General features: G+C 39.8%; 1 protein-coding gene across 1 annotated transcript in view; it reads right to left on the bottom strand.

Annotated features, from left to right (window-relative positions):
* Positions 1-21,304, bottom strand: part of nphp4 (nephronophthisis 4) — a 163,998-nt gene that overhangs the window by 115,973 nt on the left and 26,721 nt on the right. Inside the window, exons 6-7 of the mRNA XM_071475288.1 lie at positions 11,956-12,105; positions 7,158-7,294 (exon numbers count right to left, since the gene is read on the bottom strand). Coding sequence (XP_071331389.1) covers positions 7,158-7,294; positions 11,956-12,105 — 287 coding nt within the window. The remainder of the gene's footprint in view (positions 1-7,157; positions 7,295-11,955; positions 12,106-21,304) is intronic.

The raw sequence follows: 21,304 nt of genomic DNA, 5'->3' as shown, positions 1-21,304 counted from the left end.
AGCCAATCGAGAACACAGCAGTCAGGACTCTGACCTACACTACTAACCTGCGTTAGAGCAGAGCAAGCATCACATTCATATTTTACCTGTTTGGCATAATCATATCAGAGGTATATTGGTCTGACTGAATCCAATTTCATAGACTTTTCAGTCATCTACATTCCTGATTTTTGTTCATCTGCATCTATGCCAAGACACACACATGTGTGTGTGTGTGTGTGTGTGTGTGTGTGTGCTGCTACCCACGCAGTGGATGTTAGCACCCCCATATTGAGGGTGAGTCATCCATGGCAAGAAACAGTGGCAGCATCATTAGCATGCCACTCTCATCCTCCCACTCCCTTACTCCTTAACAGATTTTAACTGGCACAGCGCTGCCACCGATAAATCACTGTTGCCCTACTGCTGAAACACTCCCATAATTCACAACCGAAAATATTCAGTCAAACACACAATCATACTTCTGCCTTCCTATTTCCCTTCCTATTTCACACCACTTATCCCTGTAAACATAACATATATAACATGCCACTTTCATCCAACGCACATTCTACACCACCAGGAGAATATTATGTTGTAGCACAGTTGGTTCCACTTGGGAAAAAAAACCTCTATCCCGGGCCAAGTCCGGCTCTGAATACCAAAAGGATACAAACATGCAACGTCATAACCTTTAAGAATGAGGCTGGTGTTATTATACTTTCTCATTGTCAACAAATTCAATGAAAAGACCAAAAGCAACAATGTGTTTCTGACGTCCCTACCCTGAGGCACACAACCCCATGCTCATTTGTTCCTATTGAAAACACGACTCTTTAAAGAGCTCCATAATTTCAGAATACAGCTGGGCACTGAAGTTGTTTTTTTTATTTGCAACTGTCATTGAAACAGCAGTAAGCAGCATTTGTTGAGGTCGTTTTCAGGTCGTTTTCAGTAGGGATTACTACACATTTGGCCACAATCATGATTTAGTTGAGTTTATTAACTGCTTTTAAATGTGTGATTAATGATTAATGTTAGGTTTCATATGTTTTATTGTATCAACTTTCTACTCATGTAAAGTGTCTTTGAGTACCATCAAAAGCGTAAAAATGTATTATTATTATTATTATTATTATTATTATTATTATTATTATTATTATTATTATGTGTATTTATGGAAACAGGAAAGTTTATGTCCATGGGAACAAAGGAACATATCACCCAGTGCAACAGTGTGACTTATTGATTTGTCTCTAATGTTTTGAGGACATCTGAGGAGCTGCATGGCACAGAGGAAAAACTCAGATCAGGTTTTGGATACATGATAGTAACATCAATTCACTGTTAGTTTTGCTCTTTTTATGGGATTTGTTGACAATAAAATAAAGAGCAGATGGTCACATTTACATAGATCATGATGATGGTGTCTGCAAATACTAATAGGTCCCCAGAGAATAACAGTCTGACACGAGTAATTCTTTAATACTGATAAAGAATGACTTTTGTTCATTGTTACTTTTAGAAAACAGCCGGTGTTAGATGAGTAAGAGCTTCATTTTTAGACATTAAATAATTGCCGCTGATCGTCGTCAGCTGTAGCTGGAACCACCGTACCTGTGCTGACAGGCCATGATGCAGGCCTGACGGCTTGCAATGAATAAATGATGTTTGGATCTGACACTTCAATTTCCCTGCGTGGAATCAATGAAGTTTACGTTATGATGCCACCGGGACCAGTTGAATTCCCACACAACTAACTCTTATATTCAGGATGAGATGACAGTTTTGTCAGATAATGCTGTGTCACCAGGATGTGCGATTTCCTTTGCACTACACTTTAAGACCCTACTCACACAAGCGTATGAATAATATTAGCTGTCCTTTCAAAAAGCATTTATTGTAAGCCCTAGCAAAAGGTTTATTGCTTTTCAAAAGACTCCTAATAATGCAAACAGTTGAGATCCCACTAGTGACTGAACGGTCCTATTATTGCTGCATCAGGTCTGTATATCTCAGTGTTCTTAAATGTCTCCTGGAGGCCACTTTGTTCAGTTTGGTCAGATTCGCCTAATATATCACACCAGGAGAGGAAAAACGAGACAAAGGCAACGTCTTTAAGACTTTTAAGTTTATGAATCTGTCTTTCCTCATTCAACCACTGTGCATTCTCTGTCTTGTCTGACTTATAGGGTCTATAACCAGTCACAGTCCATTTCCATTGGATCATCAGTCATTACGAAGACCTGCATTTCATGAATATTTGATGCCAGCCAAGTGCATTAAACCCCTTTCCTTTGCACTGCAGCAGTTACAGTGGTTACAGGCCTAATTATGTTAAGGAGAAGGAACTCAGCTGGCACATTTGAAGGCGCAGCCAAACTCGGTGTCCACAGAGAACAACGTGCAAGACGCCTCTTATTTTGGAAATGTTCAACCTCCTTTGTCTTTTTTATAGAGCCACGTCCACAGGGGCAGTCCCAGTTTTCTTCTTTTAGGACAAATGAAAACTTCCTGGAGCTTTGTTGCCACAGTCTTTCTCCATTCATTAAATCAGCCTAAGGCGTTTTGTTCTGCCTGCGGCGTGGCATTGGTCCTCGCCTGCTCCTCTCCCTCTCTTCATCATCTTCTGTTCTCCTCGGTCTTTTGATCACAAGCCAAGATGTTACATAATTTCTGACAAGTGCTCAGCCCTTTTATCAAGAGGAATAGATTTTATTGGAGATGCAGGTGAACGGCTGTTTGGGGTCATCTGAGGTGATGTAGCCTCTGGCTTCACTCAGACTTAGGGAAGGCAGACAAGTTCAAGAAGCCCTGAAGATGAATCGTGATTTAACTGCAGGTCAGAGTGTTTCTCAAGAGGGTAAAGACTACAGTTGAAATTAGCCTAGTGCTCATTAAAGTGCACTATGAAGCTATGAAAGGTTGCTTTCCACAACTCCTACAGCAGTCCACATGAAAAGCACATCTAGGGCACTGGCTGTATAATATATGGAAAAGTGGACAGTAAAAAGCAGCCACATTCTGTGATAGTTTGTTGGACTAAAAATAGAAATACTTAAGGGGAGATTATGTGAAGACTGTATGTCAGACGAGCAGCCAGCGTAAAGGATTCGTCTCATGCTGCACTGTACATTCATCCACCACCCCAGTCCTCTTCATTTTTGTCACTCCATTTCTGCCTCTACCAATTTAAGCACAGACACACTAGCATGGAGTCGCAAACACACACACACACACACACACACACACACACAAACATATACACACACATTAATTCACACAATGGTAAAACTGAGTTGGCAGATGAGGTGTCAGCATCACTTCAGAGACAGGTTGATGACAATTCAGCTGGAGTCACACTTTTAAAGGTCACACACTCTTATTCTTTCTCTGTCTGTCTCACTCTCACACACACACACGCATGCACGCGCACACACACACACACACACACACACACACACACACACACACACACACACACACACACACCACAAATAAACGCACACTTTAATTAAAAGCTGCAATCAAGCCGACTTCTGCATACATTAACACCTCTCACAGACGTGAGAATGTCGTCATGCCCCTGAAGTTATAAAAAGTCTGGAACATTTAACTAATCTACGCAACTTAGACTGGTTGTGAAGAGCTTCAGAGAACGCTTCGCAAAGGAGACAAAAAAAAACTGTGAACACCACAATGAGAAAATTATTGGTGCTAACATGTCACTCACCTCACAGCGGAAAGCGAAGACAAAGTTGCAGTCCACTCCATCGTATTTAATTAGATAAAGGGACGTGTATTATGTGCATCAGCACGGGTGTTACTATAAAACACTGCCACTACTTATTTGTTAATGTCCAGTCAATTCATGCATGTTCACTGGACGGTTGTGATGAAAACTGTACCTTTGAACTAAGCTTTCATTTGACCAATTGAATAACAGAGGGTGAACGAGTGATGGAGGCTGATTTCTATGTTCTTTAGTCTTTTTTAATTTCACCTCGTTCCTAATGTCAGTAATTTTATTCAGATTTTAAATTTGTTTCCAGGGAGATATATTGTTTATATTCATATTGTGGCCTTGCTGTGATAGATATTGCTGTTGCTGCTCTAGAAATAATATTTTATTATATTTAAAACAGAGATAAATTCAAATCCTCAACTGAGTTAATTCTGTTTTTAATAATAACTATAAAAACATATTATTTCTAGAAATAAAGATATTTTGAATATCTATTGAAAAATATTGAATTTGCCCAGGGATCAATGAAGTATCTTTTTATCTTATTGTCTTTATTTAAAAAGAACCAATAAGAGTACGGTAACATGAAAGTACCAGAGTGCAAATCCCAACCATATCCACATCTGCTTCTGATACTTGTATTGTTAAAACTGAGCATCCACAACATTGGGAGAACTTCTCCTTTTTAGCTGGTGCTGATTGTATCTTTCATCTGTTAAAATGAAACTGGCAGATCAGTTGTCGCCAACTCACATTAATTCCCTGACTGACTTGATTCACATTGGACAAAATGTCATCAGAGCCTAACCCTTATTTACAAAAGGGATGCATTCATGAAGCACAATGGGCCTTTGTTAGGTCCCAAGTACACCTCACATTTCAAAATTCTTTACTAATGTCCTACTGCATACTGTATGTTATTTAAAAAAAGATTTAATATTTGAAAAAGAGATGCACTGATGTTTTTTCTTTAAAAAAAAATTAAAAACTATGCCCCTTTGTCCTTGGCCCCAGTGCCACAAAAAAATGTAAGCATAGAGCCGTAAATTATATCTACTTCACAGCAAACTAGTTTTATTTCTATTCACTGACAAGGGCTTCAGCTGTTTGCCAAAATGTGAAAGCCTGGTCAAATAACAATAGTGTAACAGTAACATAACAAAGTCCTTTACTCCACTAGCAGCCCCTCGAGGCTTTAATGGTCATTGCCCTGAGGATGGGGCCAGCAGTGGGGTTTAAATTTAATGGGAACCTCTTTATTCAATCAGGATTTTTCTTGTGTGTCCATTCATTAATTAATGCATTCACTCATTTCCCTCCCCTCCTTTTTCTGGTCACATAATCTGCACTGGGAACCTACAGGCACTGCTCTGCTGCTGCTGCTGCTGCTGGTGCTGCTGCTGCTGCTGCTGCTGCTGCTGCTTTGCCATGGTGGCTGCTTGGAAAGTCAGGGAGGGCTGATTCTCCATACAGCCTCCCTTTAAATATAACTCATCTTAAATAGGCTTGTCAGTCCCAAAAGAACTGGCTCTCTCCTGTGGGGCTGGGAGCAGTTCTGAAAGCAAAGAAAAGTCCATGAAAGGACAGCGCCCTCCCATACGGGTCTGAGGGTGCCCCAAAGTGGAGTCACCATTACATTACACACCTAATATTATACTCAAGGGAACGGAATCTGCCAGCCTGACCTGGTCACTAACCTGAGCACCTTTACTTCATCCTCTTTTTTCAACTCTACTCTTTTATTTAATTATGTCGGCAGTTTAATTTAGCATTTTCAGTTTCTATGAAATTCATTGTATTTCAAAAGCCCAACCTACAGCTGATTAGAACTGTTACTCACAGACCAGGAACTATGACCAACAATGTTATACAGAGGCTTGTGGCTGCGTGCATAAGAGCACAGAGACTGGCATAAAAAAATACCTAGGAGCCTTTACACTAAGACTTTTTTTCTGAAGGGCTTAGACTGTTTGACTGCTTAGGCTGCCAAAATGCAAAAGCTGGTACAAATTATACCCACTAGCTGCTGCTACAGGCTTTAATGGTCATTGTCTTGGGAATTGTGCTGGTGGAGGAGTTTGTACCCTTGTACTTTATGAAGGGTAAAAATAATGTTCAAAGATTGTTAGGTAGTAAGAATTATGTCAGACTATGGCTTCTGCCTTCCATATGTGTCCATTTGGTCATATTTTGCTTTGTGCCTGCCATCGCCCACGTGCAGTAAATACATATTTTAAAAAAATATTGGAGTGATATTTTATATTTTCTTCCATTCATACTTTTTGTTCTCAGATGATAATTTATGTATTATCTAATCATCTTGAAAAATTGATTTTAGAATTCACAGTACCTGCTTTTTAAAAAAAGAAACATTTTCAATATTGCAATTTTATCACAATTTTTCAACTGCGAAAGAAATGTGAAAAATGTAAAATCATTCTTTTGATTTTCCAAGTCCAGGTAGTTCTCACAATTACTGAAACTACAGCAAAATGAATCCAAATGAAGCCTATTTTTTTCACTCTGAAAACTCTGCAGTCCCCTGGAAACAGGCTTTTCAATGCAGATTCTTCACTTATCCATCAAACTAAGCACCTGAGTCCAGAGCCACCTGGAGTTCCAAAAAACAAATGTTTAGCAGTTGGTACACTTACCAGCAATTCACAAGGTAGACACACTGGTGACTACCATTTGCTCCACTTGAGCTCTAAATACTTCCTCAGTCCCCTGTGTTTGAGTTTGAGGATCTAGCCCAGCGGTATCAAAGCGCAATGGGAGAGAGATACGGAGTGACAGCATTGTCATATCAATTATCATCCCTACTAAAGACATATCTCACTTAGGCTGAAGTGAACAGATAGGGCCTGCACACAGTCACTGTACAAATAATTGCTTGTCCATAACTGCACCTGTCAAATACAGTTAACCATGTGGGTTTCCGTAGACAAGAAAAAGGAAAGAGGTCAGATAAGCTCCATTTACTTTGGGAGGTGATGTGCTTTAAATTGCAGTGGCAGCTGTAAAAGGGTTTGTGCTTGCACACTAAAGACATGGAAAGTAAGATAAAGGAAGGCATCAGGCTGGAGAAAATAATCTTAACAGAAGTGTTTCAAGTCCATCGCGGACATCTTTAATTTAAGGAGCGTAATGACCTGTTACCTCAGAAGGATGAAATGTTATCAGGACTGTGTAGATACCTTTATGTCAGAAAACTATAAGGTGATTTGTTTTGCCCCTGTAAGTACACCATACATTGTACATTTAAAGGATGTAGAATGTAAGATGAGAATGAAAGACATATTTGCTTCACAAGTATGTATATTTCAATACTTTCCCTCACCTTGATATGTAGTTGAAAAAAAATACCAATGTTTTATATATATATACACACACACACACAAACACAGAAAAAAACACAAACACCTGGCCTTACTGTGTTATGGCAGTCAGCATTGATCAGCTGCAGCAGCTGGCTCTCAAACTTCTCTAGGGACGGCTGGAGGGAAATGGTCAGTCTGTTCAGGGTGAAGGGCAGCATCTTGAGCAGCTGAGGCCTCAGCAGAGCATCTCCTGGTGACAGCACGAACATAGCATCAAACTATCAGCACGTCATGACATTTACATACTTATATTTAGAGCACGTCTGGGTCTAAAGTGGGCTTCCTCTTCCTCTAGTTTGTTAATTTTGTTTTCAGCTCAGTAAAAGTCTGCTCTCTTGGAATTGCTGTGGAGGAAAAAACAACTAAAAACCACCGGTAAAACCATCTAGTATAATAAATATGTGAAAGAAGTTGCGAAATATATTATGGTATATTCCTGTTGTGACCCATTTGTAACATTGCCGATTGCGCGTTATCTTACAAAGTGAGGTGAACTCTCTCCTTCAGTGCCAAAAGGTTATTTTCCATAAACACTTGCTGTTTCATTGTGGTCTTACTTATTAATATGTTGCTTGCAACTTGCTACTATTTGGAAAGGACATTAATTGTGCATTATTTCTGGAGGTTTCAGTCGTTCTGAGTTTCAGGCAGCACGGGAGTGTGAACGAGCTCACAACCCCAGAAATCAAACCTTTTGTGATGTTAGTGCAGGGGGTGTATGATTCATTTAGAAAGAGCATAAATACTCTTGCACTTCAAAAATCCGGACAATCTCACAGAACGTGTGGGGGCTGCAGTTTTAACGCAAGTGCCACTTATTATTTTATTCACAGATATTCCTGTGTACTGTGTCCCTGCAACTTCTTGGAAAGCACATAAACTGCATTATTTCAGGAAGTTTGGGCTAGTTGTTGCGAGTTTCGGGCAACAGGGGAGCATGAAGGAGCTCACGTCCCCTAGAAATCAAACCTTTTGTGCTGCTAATTCAGAGGGCGTATTCAGGTGCATGCAATCAATTGTGATGCATGAAAAGCTGTGTTGAATTAAGCTCATGTTATTTCAGTAGCAGACTGTGGCTGAAGCATCAGCTCTTGTGCGCAGCTCTCCATGTGTGACAACCTATTCATGTAAAGAGTCCACCAAGTAAGACCACCGACAAGGTAAAACTGTCTTACCTACCCTGAGCACTTAATCTCCATGCTTACTTTCCAATGCTATGTGTCTCTCTATGCTAAAAGGCAAAGAAATCTGGATGATCTCAAGCCATTGCAACAGACCTATTACTGTGACTGCTCCAGTAAAAGTCTCTGTGGTTGTCATCTACCATCCACCAGGACAACTAGATGATTTTGTGGATGAGCTAGAAACAATGTTGTCTTCTAATTCTGACCATGGCTGTCCACCACTCATCCTAGGTGATATGAACATCCATTTAGACAATACAATACAATACAGATTTCCTGTCCCTGATTTGACTTGAAAAGCGTCTGCAGACCCCATTTCCACAAACCTCTTTCAAGACATATATCCAACCATTGTGCCAGCAGTCACATGGGATAAATGCTTCACTGGCTCCAGAAACATTTCCAACTGCATTCAAACTAGCTCAGGTAACTCCTCTGCTCAAAAAGCCCTCATTGACCATACTCAAGTTGTGAACTATCGACCAGTGTCATTACTTCCATTCTTATCTATGCGTATAGCAAGGGGTTTTTTAAGCAGGTCTCATGACATCACTGCTATGCAGATGACACCCAACTATACCCTTTGTTCCCGCCAGACAATACCATTGTCTCTACATGGATCTTGACCAGTGTATCTGACATATCCACATGAGTAAAGAAACGCCACCTTCAACTAAACCTCTAAACTCAATTTAAGACTGAAATCCCAGTCACCCCGGCCAATCTGTCTCTTCATCACAATATCAATATCAAAATCGCCTCTTCATCCCTTACCCTAAGCAAGGTCACCGGCACTGGCTATCCATGGCCGCCAGAATCAAAGTCAAGTCACTGCTTGCTTTCACAGTGACTCCTGGGTGAGCACCCATCTACTTGAACTCAACCATATAACCTTATGCTCCTTTTCAGCCACTGCAGTCCTCCAAGGAATGTCATCTGGCATTGCCATCCTTGCGCCAAGGCAATCAGAATCCAGACTGTTTTCGTCTGTGGTTCCTCAATGGTGGAACAAGCTGTCCCATGCTATCAGAGAAGGGGCATCCCTCTCTTTCTTCAAGAATCTCTTTAAGACTAACCTCTTGCAAGATCACCTCCTTTCCTAACACCTAGCACCTATTATGCACTTTCGGTGCACTTCTTTACTTGATCTCCTTGCACTTTCTGTGTTAACTGATGTGTTACTTAGTACTTGCGCCAAGGTTTCCTACCGCACTGACGCTTTAGTGATGTCCCTCACATGTAAATTGCTTTGGATAAACACATCTGCCAAATGAGTAAATGTAAATGCAATATGTCTGCCTAACCCTGGACATAAGGCACTCCATTTCTAATGTAGACGTGTAGAATTTATTTTGAACCCCTAACCTTTACTCCTGTTGTTTTTTATTTTTGACACACTAGCAGTTGACTGTGTGGATGGCAGTGCCAATCTGTTCGCTGGTAGTTCAGATTCAGGTGTACTTGTTTGAACTGCTGTCCTAACAAAGCTTCAGCAGATGCAGCACAGGCAGTGGAGAATGAAAGAATATGGGATGCAAATGTCAGGATGAAAATAAACAAACTACTTTATTGTCATATTTCATACTCCACTGAGATTTCTACCCAGCTGGATGATGAAACGTGCCCCTTTTTTGGGAGTAACCCTCACACTTTCATTATAAATATATTTGATTGTAACTTTTCTGAGAGAAAGCAGCTCCATCTAAATAACTGCTCCATTGATTTATGGTAAGCAGCCTAATGCCAATCACTGGAATGTTTATTCCACAAAAAGAGATACCAGTGCCTGTGTCAAACAACAAAAACTGTTTCCATTTGGATACTTGGCGTAAATTAAATCAGAATCGATTGAAGAAAGCATCTCAGCCGATGGATGAAGTGGGAAAGCCTGAAGTCCACAATCACCCCTTTCAGACACAGCAAAGAGAAAATAGCCATTGTGATTGTAATCTCGTCAAGAGTAATGTAGCCATCAAGCATTTCATTGCAGCCCTTGTCTCTGGAGCGCAGACTCGGGCTGTTCTGAATGCAGCGTGAATATCAAGCCGGTGGCTGTGGTCTTAAAAGGCAGCTTAGGTCTCCACTGCTCACAGCCCCAGAACATGAAGAGGATTAGCCTGCTACCATACCTCCCACTGACTCCCAATGATTATAGCTCTGCACTGTCAGACTTCATTACATTTCCCCTTAGAAACTTACTTTCTAAGTACTGCAGACTTTTCAACTTCTGATGGAACTAAGTTCCCAAAAAGGCCAATATTATGTATTAATTGATGGCTGTCTGATGTGTTATGCTGGAGAATGCAAGGTATAACATGAAAATACATTTGCTTACATACATTTGTATTCTTACAATAATATTTGAATTTTTTACTGTCAAAAGGAAAGAAAAAAAGTGTTTGTCAATTTTTAATTAGGACAATTAGTTAATTAATTAAATTATATACACATATATATGCATATATGTTTATATGTATATACATAATTTTTGCAGGGTATACACACACACACACACACACACACACACACACACACAACCATACATGTGCACGCACATATACATATATACAGGCAATCATACAAAAGTTAAAACAAACACATCAAAACATATCAAACCGTACATATTTATACATATAAAAACAAAGATCCTCATGTAGAAAAAGGAAAATGAACTGTGGAAGTACCATTATTTTAACTGTGCAAGCTCACAGTCAACCAAAGTTGACTCAGATCATTTTCCTCCTAGTAAGTCAGTCAGTTGTTGTTGTTGTGCAGTAAACACAGAATTAGGATGGGAACAGACACCTCACATATGACTGTCAAAATCCAACAGAGAGATTGTTTGGACTTGCCTGAAAGCCGCATCTATTGAAGGAATACGTAAGTGAAAGGACAACACACTACACAAAAACACAAAGAAAAATGCCCTCAAAAGTTTTGTGTTTTGTGCATTCATGCTGCAATTTGTGCCAAAAAGGAAAGAAATGGAGGAAAAATGTGGAACATGGGCAATAAGGCCTGTAAGGTCTGCAGGAACAGCTGGAGGTGAGTGAGCTTCACAAGACAGAGGTGAACCTCAAGTGAGCCAAGGCTCAATACTAAAACCTGACTCGTGGAGTATAAAATATATTTTCATTCCCTGCTCAATACACTTTTACCATTTGCTTATTAATCCTGGCCAGTTTTCTATAAAATTAAAATGTGATGTCAACAATTGTGTGGCTGATCATAAAAATCTGATGTGTTTTAATTAACCTTAATGAGAATAACAGGGAAGAAGGTTTGAATTCATAAACAGTGTATGATTTTAACAACCTGCTGTCAGAACCAACTTAGTTTGACTCCGACCTTTAATGCATTTTCCTGTTTTTGAAAGTTTTTCAACCAATCAACCGATCAATCAATCAATCAATCAAAATACTTTATTGATCCTCAGGAGGAAATTAGGTATCTTATCCTGAACATTTTCCATCTGTTTTTAAATTGGTTGAGAGAAAATGAATGAACACTCTGCTCTTTTTTTAAGCACATATTCATATCTAGAAGAGGCACAGCGCCATAACAGTCTTCTACTCCACTGAAGTAACTGTGAGTCAAAGATCTTAAAACATCCAAAGTTTGTTGTTCAGTTTTTGACCCGACACCTTCCCAGCAATATGAAGTTTACCTGTTGGAGAAGCTGCAAGCCCAGGAATGTTTTCATCTCCAGATACAAGGACATTCTCTGGAAGGAGGTGCATCATGGAAACCAATGCAGGATGTCTTTTTACCACACAGTCCAATTGTGCACCATCAATAGTCTTGAGGATACTGCTGTCTGCAAAAAGAGACATAAAACATATGTATGTAGAATATTTCACACGCATTTCATTTCCACCGCTACTCTGAATACAAATGAGTTAGACATGATATTCCAGCCCACGCCATTCCCTGTTATCCATCTACCTGGTGCATCAGCGTCTAATATTTCCCCAGAAGCAGTGAGTCACCTGACAATATGACACCTAACAAACACTTCCATTTTTCAATATTCCATTTGGCTGTTGGTGACCTAGGTGCAATGTTCCATTACACTGCAAGCATCATTTTCCAGGGCTGAACTGAAATGACAACTATTCAACTTGGAAAGCGTGTTGCCATCAGAAGAGCACTGCAGCATAGGAGAAGCAAAATGGTATGAGCAATGAGGTAGACGTTGTCATCTTTCAAGCAGGTCATCCAGTGACAAGTGACGACCCACAATTCCTACCATCAACACAAAGCGCAGACCATTTGGAAGGTGAGCAATGTGGTGTTTGATGCGCTGCGTAACTTGGCTTCCTTCAAGCCTGAACAGCATCACAATCTGTCACTCTGACAGGGTTAATGATTGTACCTTCAACGGCATCAGTGACAATCAATACAGGAAGCTCCGTTCACTCCCATAGGCTGTTTCAACAAGCTGACAGCAGACAATCTGAAGGTGAGTCATTATAAATAATGAAATGGGAGCATTTGAATGATTGGTTCATAACTATCACAGTAAACAGTGGTATGATGATAACAGCTTATGGTAGTTTTCTACTCCCACCCACCCCCACACACACACATACACAGACACACACGCACACAGGTACAGCAGTTTTGTAGAAACAATAGAAAGGTATTCAAACTAAAACTACAGACGTGTAATTTCCTCTACCTCCATAATATCATTAACAAGTGTATGTTTTAATGTAGTCTGATTTTTTTCTGCTTTCATTGTGTAACCATGGCAACCACACCAGAAAAACTAAGCAGGAGCTAATTTTATTGGTATCTAAGTACTGAGAGCTATACCTACAATGCATTAGTGAACACATATAGTTTATGTTAATTTGTGTTGTTATGTTATGTATAATGACATATAATTTACAGCAGCAAAAACAGCTTTGCTTCGAAGTTGGTTTCGAGTAGAATACAGTGCAGTTTGTAATTGGAGAGCTTATAGAAGGAGACAGACTTCATGCAACAGTACGTACAACCAAATCTGGAGTATCTTCATCAAAAAAACAACTGCACTGGTAGTTCATATTCTTAGGAGGTGAGGATGGATGGTTGAGCCTACAAAGCATCCTATTTCAACACCACTCTTCCTGTCTTGTCTCCTACCAATATTTAACTGTGACCATCATCTTTCCCTAACCTTAACCAAGTCGTTTAAATTGCCCAAACCTGAACAACCTCAACCGTAACGTGAAAGTGTAATTTGTTTTGACAGTTGTAACAGTTTTTATGGATGATGTAATCTAAACAGTTATTGGTGTAAACAAGATCAAATTTGTTGCCAATTTATGTAACAGAAATAATTCTACATATAGAGAGAGAGAAAGAGAAAGAGAGAGAGTTGTCATAGTTAAATCAAGTGAACATTTGTTGTGACTATCCTTTGCCTCTAGAACAGCACCAGTTCTCCTCAGTGCACTTGTACACAGTTTTGTCAAGGTACTTGGCAGGTAGGTTGTTCCAAGAACTCGCCACAGTTCTTCAGGCTGTCTCAGTGTCTTCTGTCTCTTCATGGAATCCCAGACTGACTCCATGATGTTGAGATCAGGGCTCCTTGAAGGCCAGACCATCTGTTAAAGAACTCCTTGTCCTTCTTGTGGCTGAAGATAAGACAAAATACTGTTTCTAAGCTTTCCGCCTGCCCCTTATACAGCAGAAATGTTCAGATGTTGGAATCTCAGAGTTGTGACAAGCAGAGGATTATCTACACATTACTAAAGATTTGAAACGAACAGAGCCCATATTATACTCCCATGACCACACATGTCCAACAGGGTCCACATAGACATACATTTCATTATCTGCTCATGTGTGGGTGAAGACTGCAGACTGTACACTCTGATAACTGATAACACTCTGATGTGTGAACACAAATAGCATGTGCATTACTATCAATGTTCATTGGAAAGTATCTGGCCCTTTAATGTAGAGCAGAAAACCAAATTACTTGTTACCAGCCATCAAAACGTGAAGATAGAGCATCACAGTGCTGAATGTAATCCACACAGAAGCAGTTTTTCCTTCAATAAGCTGTACATCGACACATTTCTTCTAGTTCTGACAACCTTACAAGCTTTGCCCAGGAGAAAAAAAAAGATAAATACCCAGGGTATAGACATTAAAGTTCAGACTTCACAGCAGCTTCACAATGATTTCAGTTTAAAACATGAAGCACACATCAAAAAAAAAGAAAAAAAAAACTTCACTAATACATTTATTTCAAGAACCACAGAGGTACAACATTTGTAATCTTTTTACAGAGAATATAAAAGCAGCAAAATAGCAAAGAGATCCACGTGGGATCAGCTGTTTAGTACAACTGAAAAGAAAATAGATTTATGATCATCTATTTGAAATAATCTGTATTTTAGGGACTTGAGGGAGAGTTCTGTTTGTAAAATTGCGCTTTTCTAATCATATACAATAATAAAATTAGGCAACGTTTGCAGGAGGGATGGGTAGAATTTCTATTGCAGACAGCTTTCATCCATTTTCGGGGCAGAGCCAGTGCCTTTATCTTTAAAGTCAATGAAAGGGATTGAGAAGGAAAGACGACGATGGACTATATCACTGTGTTCTCCTCCCCTCCCTGTCCATGACTCAACCCAGCCAAACCCTTTAACTCTCTCAAACAGTTAGCTCACTACAAAAAAAAAAAAAAGAGCTTACGTCAAAAGCCAAAAGAGGAAAATGGTTTGGGGAAATCTCTGAGGTTGCAGCACAGCTTCAACTCTTTTCTACAAACATTTTCAGTGGCGACAGCAGCTTTTATTGAGAAGGTGTTTCTTACCATGACACAAAAAAAGGTAGGATGGGTATGAAGGGAGAGAAAAAGAGGGGGGAATCAACATAGAACTTTCTTCACACAGATGGTGCCCAGGTGTCGGCAACTTTTTCATCATTTATTTCTTGTTATTCATTATGCATCAAGCTTGGGTTTCAGTCAGATGCTGTGCATAGATTAGAAAACTACCCCAAAATTTCCTTACAGCAGAAGTGTGGTACCTCAGAGTCAGTTGAGCAGCAGCTTGGCAAGAGATGTGAAACTAAGGAAGCGGGGGGGGGGACCCAAAAAATGGCTCAGCATCAGACAAACAGAGGCAGTGGTTCTGGGAGAAGGTTGAGTTGGAAAGAAGAAAGAAATGAAGATGAGATGGGTGATTTTTGAGAAAGGGTTTTACTGCCAACATAGGTAAGAGTGAAGGGATTTGAAGTGGTGACTTGCAAGATTCGTTTGTTTCTATGTTTGGTACTAAGCAATAGCTGCTTTGGTAGTTCAGCATGGATATTCCCAGAGCAGCTGATGCTGACACAATATTTCATAGATCGCAGTCTATTTTAAAGAAACTGTTCTTGTTGGTGGTAGGAATCTTTGCCAGAAGATTTTTTGGAAAATTATTTTTACCAAAAAAGGGTTTTCAAAAACTGGATATAGTTAGAATAAACATTGTGCTGTATCACTCAGTAGTAGAAATACTTAATAATACTAATTAAACATGAAAACACTGCATAATGTGTTAACAACTAATTGCTGATGAAGTCGTTCGGCTGAGGTACAAGTGCAGAAGCCACAACAGGGGAAAAGTGTTGATTAACTTCATTATGTTTGTTCTAAATTTGAAGTTCACCCAAACAGCAGTAAAGCAGTAAAGCTTGGCGTAGGTGGTGAAAACAAACACTTCTGTGGGATGCCTTCGAGACAGACCCTGGCAAACATCTTTATCGTAGCCACAGAAAGGCTTTTTGGTCTATCAGTGGCAACATTTGTCATGGCATCACCTTTCTGTCCCCCACACGCAGAAATGTGCAATAAATTAATGCATCGCGGTGTTGCTAAAATAAAGATATGTTAATGTGAACACAATGTGCCATCTGGTTGTCCTCTCCTCACACTGAGAGGGCCCCAGAGGAGCCCTCCGTCCTCCCCTCTCCATTTTTTCTTCTCTCTTCTCCTTCCTTTTTTCCTCCCAGTCGGTCGGAAGGGAAGGTTTAGATCAAGCCAATGAGCTTACTGCTTCCCTTCGTGCTTGTTTCCTCCTCTTATTTTTGCCTCCCATCCTTTAAGACTTTCAGGCCCGAGGCAACTTCCTCTTCTCTGTCCTCCCTCCTTTTCCCATTTCCTGCCTCTTGACCCTAACTCCAGCTTTGGAAAATAGAGAAGTTTTGACTTCTATGTCACCACCACTCCATTTCTTCCTTCTGTATTTTCATTGCTCTTTTTTTCTGTTCCAATTCAGACCAACTCAACATGATATTTATTCACTCAGGTTTTTCTCCACTGACCTTAATAACTTTTTGGTCCAACCTGTATTTCATAGGTTAAAACTATGTTTAACCTAATTTCTCACTGCTTGCTTGAGACCAAGCAAGGTCAGCTACCTTTGTATAGCAGTTAGAAACACCATGACCTGGGTGACTGAGAATCCTCACAGACATCCTTGGAACAAGTTGTTATTTTCTCCTGGAAAGTGAAGAGTCTTGTGCTTTTCTTGTATTTAGCTTCATCCCTCTGTATTTTTAAATCAGCCCAGTTGTTGTATGTTTTCTCGTCATCATTATAATAAATATTATGAGAATTTATGCAAACTGTCACCTACAATCCCTACTTCTCTACCAAGTAGTCATCTGCTGTACAAACCTCTCTACCCCTCATTCTTTTTCTTCCTTAGGTATTCATCTCTATCAATGTACTTACCTAACCCAGAAAGGTAAGTGTGTGTGTGTATGTGTGTGTGTGTTACTAAGCCAGTGGCAGAGAGCCTGGTGAGGCAGTGGAACACAGAAATACATATTGTTTGGCAGCCTCCAATATATACATATACCCTGTCTGTCCCTGCTCCGGCAACAATTACATCCACGCACACACACCACACCACACCACACATTTACTCAGAAAACATGCACATGCCCTGACAGTGGCACTTCTTAGCAATGAGTTACATGTTGCCAAAAGGCCTGTTGTCAAAGCTAGCACGGCCATTGCTAATCTACAGATTCTGTTATGACAGAATCATAGAAGAATCAACACATTCATAAATAAAAATTTCCTTTCTGTATAAATATTCTGTAGAATTCCAGGTAAATGTGAGTCTTTGCCTCCACACACATGCAATTCTATGCTATTAAGAGGCAATTATTTACACAAGTGTTTTGAAGAATAAGGCTGCCATTATTCTGTATTTTTCTTATTGTCAACAAATGCATTATTGTATCTCTCAATACCTCTCCACGTCACCACCCTGTAGGAGAGAAAATCTTTGTGAATCTCACAGTTAGATTGCAATTCTTGCCGTGGCCACTCTATTAGGAGTTGATTCTTAATTCAAAACCGATTCTCAATTCAGAAAAGTGGGGTATTATTTTCTAACTCTTGGTCCATTTCACTGCATGGCAAACCCTTCATTCACTCACTGACATATAATGTCTTAATTAAAGTCTGTCTGAAACTACGGAAGAAGCAGAGAAGAGTGTGTGAGAGTGTGTAACATTTTTATTCGAAAGAGAGGCATGGAAATAATGAAATGAAAGAGTAATTCACTGACCACCGTCACTGGTTAAATGTCTTTCATAGAAATAAAAAATGGTCTATATGTTCTGGTGTAAAGAAAAAGTACCAGAAAAAGAAAAAGGAAAAGGACAATGAGCCAAATTATTTTCTTTGCCTTATCAGAGTTAGCTGAAGCCTTGTAAAGTGGTGCGCTGCCTTGGTTGGCCGACTCATTTGTTACTGCTAACAGTAGTTTCTGGATAATGGCGCACTAAAGATTTCATAAAATACTTTCTGTCATCTTGCAAACCTAGTTATTATGTTCACTAATCCAGATTGTAAGTTTTCTCTGCCACTGAACATGAGCCTTACAAGACCCGAGGTTCTAATACGCTCTCTGAGCAGTGCTACATCTTCAGGACAGATGTGCCGGGCTAGCTGGTTAGCATACTAACTTCAATACAAGAAAAGACATGGTAGAGACACAAGTTCTAATTGACGTTGCTTTCCACCTTTGGAAACAGTTCTTGGTGAGTAAAGGAATGGGGTTTGATGCTGAACTCAGAATGTTTCTGTTAATGCTAACGTTGGATATGTAGCAAAACTTACAAAAAGCAATATTTCTCAACAGGATCAAAATTTATTGTGCATTTTTGGTCTTTTCATGGCATTTGTCGACAATAAGAAAAATACAGCCCATAACCAGCCTTATCCTCAACCATTTCACTTAACATCAACATTAAGTGATGCATACAGTTCATCCTCAGTTAAAGGTCAGGCCTGACTCAGCATCAGGACCACCGGGAGAACTCCTAGTTTCATGGCCACCTGACTGCTCTTTAAAGTCAGTTAAAGCCACATAATAAAACGGGTCATTTATAACAAAGGCAACAACTCAAAGTTTGAATTAAACAAAAATATACAAAATTGGAATATTTAATTTTGTATATTTTTGTATATTCAAACTTTTATATTGTGTATTGCAATGCTGTTGTGTGTTTTGGGTGGTGAATGCTGTGTTGATGCAGTAGAGTAGAGATTTGTAAGAAGAACAAGAGGAAGAGCTCATGGTCTCCAGAAAATGAAACTTAGTGATCCCCTAACTTTTCATCTAGCCCTGCAACAAACTGTGTGATCCTAATATGCTGTACAACATTAAATGTTATCTCTTTAAAACAGAGTTAGAAATGTTGGAACAAATAAATCCACCTACAGCACTTTAAGGTGCATAACATGCAACCCCAGTCTACTGAGTTGGAATCTGACTGTCAACAATTCAAATTTCATGTCCCATCAATTATTTCCTATCATTCTCTGTCAACTAACCAATGAACGCACATGACAAAATACACAAAGTAAACACAAGTCATGTACACTGACAGCATGTGAGCGATGCAGCAAGTGGCACTGCCAACTTGAATTCACTGACATTTAAGCTCCAGCTGCTACAAACAGGAATGAGGGTTAAGAATGAAGCGTTTATTTGCAGCTTCACTCTGTCTTTCCATTTATCTATCTTGATTTCCACAGTGAGAGGAACCCAGAAAACATATTTTCCATGCAAAATGCTGCATAAAACTGCATTCCATGTGGTGGCAAAGCATGAAGTCTCCTCTCTGACCCTGTTTTCATTCTATCAGCTTTTGCTGAACGTTGCGATGCAGCAAACAATTCTCAGTGGAGTGTAAAGACAAAGACCGCAGTAAACAGCGGAGAGAGAGCTGACCTACCTGGTTATTCCTGGGGACAGAGTACAATTGCTGGCCTTGGAACAGAAAATAAGCTCCATTGTGTAAATGGCAGCATCAAGGTTTGTTTGCTCTTGTCGGGAAAGCTGATACAGTATTTGCACATAGAACACAGTGTTTAAGATGCATTTAGAGGCAACTGAAGGTATGAGGCATTGAAGACACAAGGGGACAGATACTATCTTATGCTATATCCTGCCAGTCTAGATCAGCTTCTTTGCACAAGTGTTTTAATTAAGCAATATCACACAACAGGGAGTGATGTACTGGAAATATATTCATCTTTGCGGTGCAAGGTTTGTTACAATATAAGACAGATAACTAATTAACAGTTAATAGAACACCTGTAAAGTGGAGTGATAGATGTAGTTAAAAGTCCCAGTGCTGTTGAACTCTATATCAGCACTCATGGAACGCCTCTTGTCCAATCAAATTACTTGGTCGGAACTAATTGTTGTGTAATATGATTTACAAAATCAACAAAATGTTTCACAGTTTCACAGAAAAGGGCTTGTTCTAGTAATTTCTATATGAAGTTGCCTCAGACAAACTATGGGGCATTTAAGATCATGTTCATGCCAGATTAATGGCAGGCAGATTACTTTGTGAATGAACTGTTACAACTGTATTCATTACCACCACTGCATCTGAAGATTAATTGCTGCCATGATACGTTTTCAGAATTTTAAACCCTGTCTCAGAGCATTTTAGCCACTATGCAGTGTTGCATCTGAGAAGCCAAGGATGTATTACTCAAACTGGACTACCTCGTTCACATTTTGTTTTGTTTTTTTCAATTCCTGAAACATGCCTGGAGCAACGGGTAGGTAATAATACACAATATGAGCCAACCTGAGGGCAGACACCAAAGAACGGAGAGGGGGTGTAGAGGCATGGATGCATGAGAGTGGTGAGCTGCAGATGAATGCAAACTTTTTGTTGTGAAGGACCCACAGAAAATAACCTTCACTCTGAAGTATTTTGGTTTAGTTTCCATAGTCTGTGTCTGTGTCTGTTTGTGAACCTAAATGAACTGAAACTGTGCTCAGTGCACGGCAGTTGACACGGCTAGAGGACAGGAGCACGCCGACCCAGCCATGCAGTCAGGGAATACTGCAGGGACTGAGTGGAGTCAAGCTGAGTTCACTGGAGTTCAGGTAAGGCCTGCCTCCTTTTCACTAACAGGACTTAGGTTCTGTTAGTGGCTAGTACAGCCAAACTGCTCTTTGGTAATAAAATTATCTTTTTTGTGCTTGTAGTATAGGTGGCTACATAATTGATCAGTTTTGAAAGAGAACCAGGGGCGGCCTGATGGCTGAATGGTTAGAGTGCATGCCACATGGGCTCAAATGCCCTGAGTGGCGACTTCCAGCAGGCTGACCATTTGCTGCATGTTATTCCTCTACTCTCTGCCTGCATTTCCTGTCTACACTGACACTATCTAATAACTGCATAAATTCCCCAAATAAAAAAAAAATGAAGAAAACCTTATTGTCGTCCTTTGTGTCGATTAAGCACCAAAAGGATAATTTATAGTTGCTATGTCTGTGAGGGTAAGCGTGGCCACGAAGGTCCATGTTATGTACAATTTGTCTCATACTTGTTCACAGTGAGCTGCACATGCTGATAAAACATGTGTGAACCCGTCCATGTATGCAGACACCCACTGTAGTATAAACAGAACAGCATGTGTGTTTGCTTTTTTCTTTTTGGACTATATCTCTGCCTTAAGCCAGCAGCTTGCTTTAGGACTGTGA

The sequence above is a fragment of the Trachinotus anak genome, unplaced genomic scaffold (assembly GCF_046630095.1).
Source record: "Trachinotus anak isolate AG129_WGS33_773 ecotype Australia unplaced genomic scaffold, CSIRO_AGI_Tana_v1 ptg000004l, whole genome shotgun sequence".
NCBI classification, from domain to species: domain Eukaryota; kingdom Metazoa; phylum Chordata; class Actinopteri; order Carangiformes; family Carangidae; genus Trachinotus; species Trachinotus anak.
This window is presented reverse-complemented; position numbering and strand designations above follow the sequence as displayed.